This window comes from Notolepis coatsorum, assembly GCF_963971535.1.
Source record: "Notolepis coatsorum genome assembly, chromosome: 8".
Taxonomy (NCBI): domain Eukaryota; kingdom Metazoa; phylum Chordata; class Actinopteri; order Aulopiformes; family Paralepididae; genus Notolepis; species Notolepis coatsorum.
Genome location: NC_140172.1, coordinates 148,516,502 through 148,519,179, shown reverse-complemented (window position 1 = coordinate 148,519,179; position 2,678 = coordinate 148,516,502). Strand labels below are relative to the sequence as shown.

The 2,678-nt window shown below is 38.2% G+C and overlaps 1 protein-coding gene across 1 annotated transcript in view; it reads right to left on the bottom strand.

Annotated features, from left to right (window-relative positions):
• myl10 (myosin, light chain 10, regulatory) overlaps window positions 1–2,067 on the bottom strand; it is a gene marked incomplete at its 3' end in the record, with an annotated part of 8,666 nt that extends 6,599 nt beyond the window's left edge. Inside the window, exons 1-2 of the mRNA XM_084320651.1 lie at window positions 1,978–2,067; window positions 549–624 (exon numbers count right to left, since the gene is read on the bottom strand). Of these exons, the coding sequence (XP_084176777.1) occupies window positions 549–624; window positions 1,978–2,013 (112 nt within the window). The 5' untranslated portion in view covers window positions 2,014–2,067. The remainder of the gene's footprint in view (window positions 1–548; window positions 625–1,977) is intronic.
• Between the last annotated feature and the right edge of the window lie 611 nt (window positions 2,068–2,678).

The following is a 2,678-nucleotide window of genomic DNA, read 5'->3' as shown; positions in this document are numbered from 1 at the left end:
TGAGTACATTTTACTCAAAAAATTTACTGTGTAGCAGATTAATAATGTAGTATCAGATTATATGGTGTAGTACCAGATTGATTGCCTTGCCTTCACCAAGTGATGTGTTTGTTTTACCCAATACCTTCTATTATAATAAACTAATAAAAAAACGAAAACTGAAATGAATAAAAACTAAACTCAAATAAAAAATGTTAAACAATAAAAACTAAACTGAAACTGATCGTGTTTTGCTGTTGTCTGTAACTCTTGGCTATTGTCTGTTTTTATCTTTTATCATTTTCTCTGTTACCTTATGTTGTCTTATTGTTATGATGTATATTTTATGTGGTTTTATATGTTTTATTCTGGCTTATTTCTGTATGTACACTTGACGTGCCTTTCGAGTTTAAATAAAGGTTTGAAATGACGTTTGTATCTTGGCCAGGTCTCCGTCAAGAAATAGAGATGTATTCTGAAGGGCTTTCCAGGCTAAATAAAGGTTAAATTAAAATAAAAGAATCAAATGAAAGTCTCCGCTCTCTCCTCCCGTCGGCCGGGCAGCTTACCCAGGGCACAGTACGTGTCCCGGAGGTCCCCCTTGTCGATGAAGCCGTCTCTGTTCTGGTCCATGATCGTGAACGCCTGGATGGAAGACAGAGAGGGTGTGACTCAGTGCCAGGTGGTAGAAACATACAGTAGTTTCAAGTTTGTTTATATGTCATAACAAAATACAGAATACTTTAGGATGAAATGCTTATTTCTGTATGAGCCCCTGAGAGTGTGCTACATACTGTAGAAAGAAAGTAAGTAAAAGAAAAAAAGTTATTTAAGAAGTAAGTAAAGTCAATATACATATATACAACACAGAGTACAATGAGTATACAGTGAGGGACAATGCAGAAATGAGATGGGGTACAAAACTTGGGGTAGGGTGCAAATGAGGTATGGATAGTGCAAATCTCTTTAATAATAGATACATATAAAGTGTGTTAAAGTGTCTAAAGTGAGTAAAGTGAGTGGTAAGGTGAGTGTTTGTTTAAAGTGAGTGTGTACATGTGGATGTGTGTGCAGTCAGTGTAGATGATGGGTTGTGACATAGTGTACATACATACATAGTATAGGTCCTGTATTGATTATCCGTTACTAAGGATAAAACATCTCATTGTCCATCCTCTATACAAGCCTGTGTGATATTGATCACTAATCAATGTGCTGCACAGGACATCGCGGTGTGTCCTAATGTCTTTAAAGTACAAACAGTGCACTCAATATCCTCTGGGTTTGAATGTGTCCTTTGCTGCATATAGTCCCCTCTATTTACTACCTTTCCCATGGGGCTTGTGCAATATGGACTGCATTCATATATATGTATACTAGGGATGTCCGATATTGGCATTAAAATGTGATATCGGAAAATATCGGTATCGGTTTTCAAAAAATAAATAAAAATGTTTTAATATTTTTTTAACATTTCTATAACCTTTATTTACCCAGGCAAGCAAGTAAGAACAAATTCAGATTTTATTTATTGTCAAAAGTATGCATAATGTTATGTTAATTCCAGAACAAGACATATGTAATGTTAATTACCTGAAATTATTCCGTTTTTTTGGGGGGGAAACCCTGCATATATCGGTATCGGTTGATATCGGTATCGGAAATTAAGAGTTGGACAATATCGGTATATCGGTATCGGTAAAAAAGACAATATCGAGCATCCCTACTGTATACTTTTAGATGGACTGCATTTATATAACTTATGCCTCACATTCACCCATTCACTCACACATTCACACGCCATGCAAGGTGCCGACCTGCTCATCGGGAGCAGTTAGGGGTTAAGTGTCTTGCTCAAGGATTGAATACCCTTCATATTCAGTACAGCATCCCTCCCAGCGGTAGCCTCTGTTATTCTCTCTATATTATCTACTCAAAAGGGGCCATAAACAAAAGACTTAACATTAAAAGACGTTGAGCCGCCAGAAGCCAACCCACCTCCTTGAACTCCTGGATCTGTGCCTGCTCAAACATGCTGAAGACGTTGGAGTTGGCCTCCGCGGTCTTCTTCTTGGCCTTCTTGGGTGACTGAGGGCGGAGAGGAAATTATTACACCACTAACAGATGATGGCTTGTGAACAAAAGAAACTAACCTCTGACATGTACAAATAAACATATCTCTTTAGTATTGAATATATAAAGAGAAAGACTGGATCCCTATAGAGTTCTGTTTGAAACTAGAAATGATCTGTTTGGCTGTGGTGCTCCTACCCTCTGCCATCTTTACCACACAAAGACGCATCTTCTAAGAGCAGCGTTGGTTCACTTTGTTTCAAAGAAGCTTCCTCTAAGAGCAACGTTGGTTCACTTTGTTTCAAAGAAGCTTCCTCTAAGAGCAACGTTGGTTCACTTTGTTTCAAAGAAGCTTCCTCTAAGAGCAACGTTGGTTCACTTTGTTTCAAAGAAGCTTCCTCTAAGAGCAACGTTGGCTCACTTTGTTTCAAAGAAGCTTCCTCTAAGAGCAACGTAGGTTCACTTTGTTTCAAAGAAGCTTCCTCTAAGAGCAACGTTGGCTCACTTTGTTTCAAAGAAGCTTCCTCTAAGAGCAACGTTGGTTCACTTTGTTTCAAAGAAGCTTCCTCTAAGAGCAACGTTGGTTCACTTTGTTTCAAAGAAGCTTCCTCTAAGAGCAACGTTGG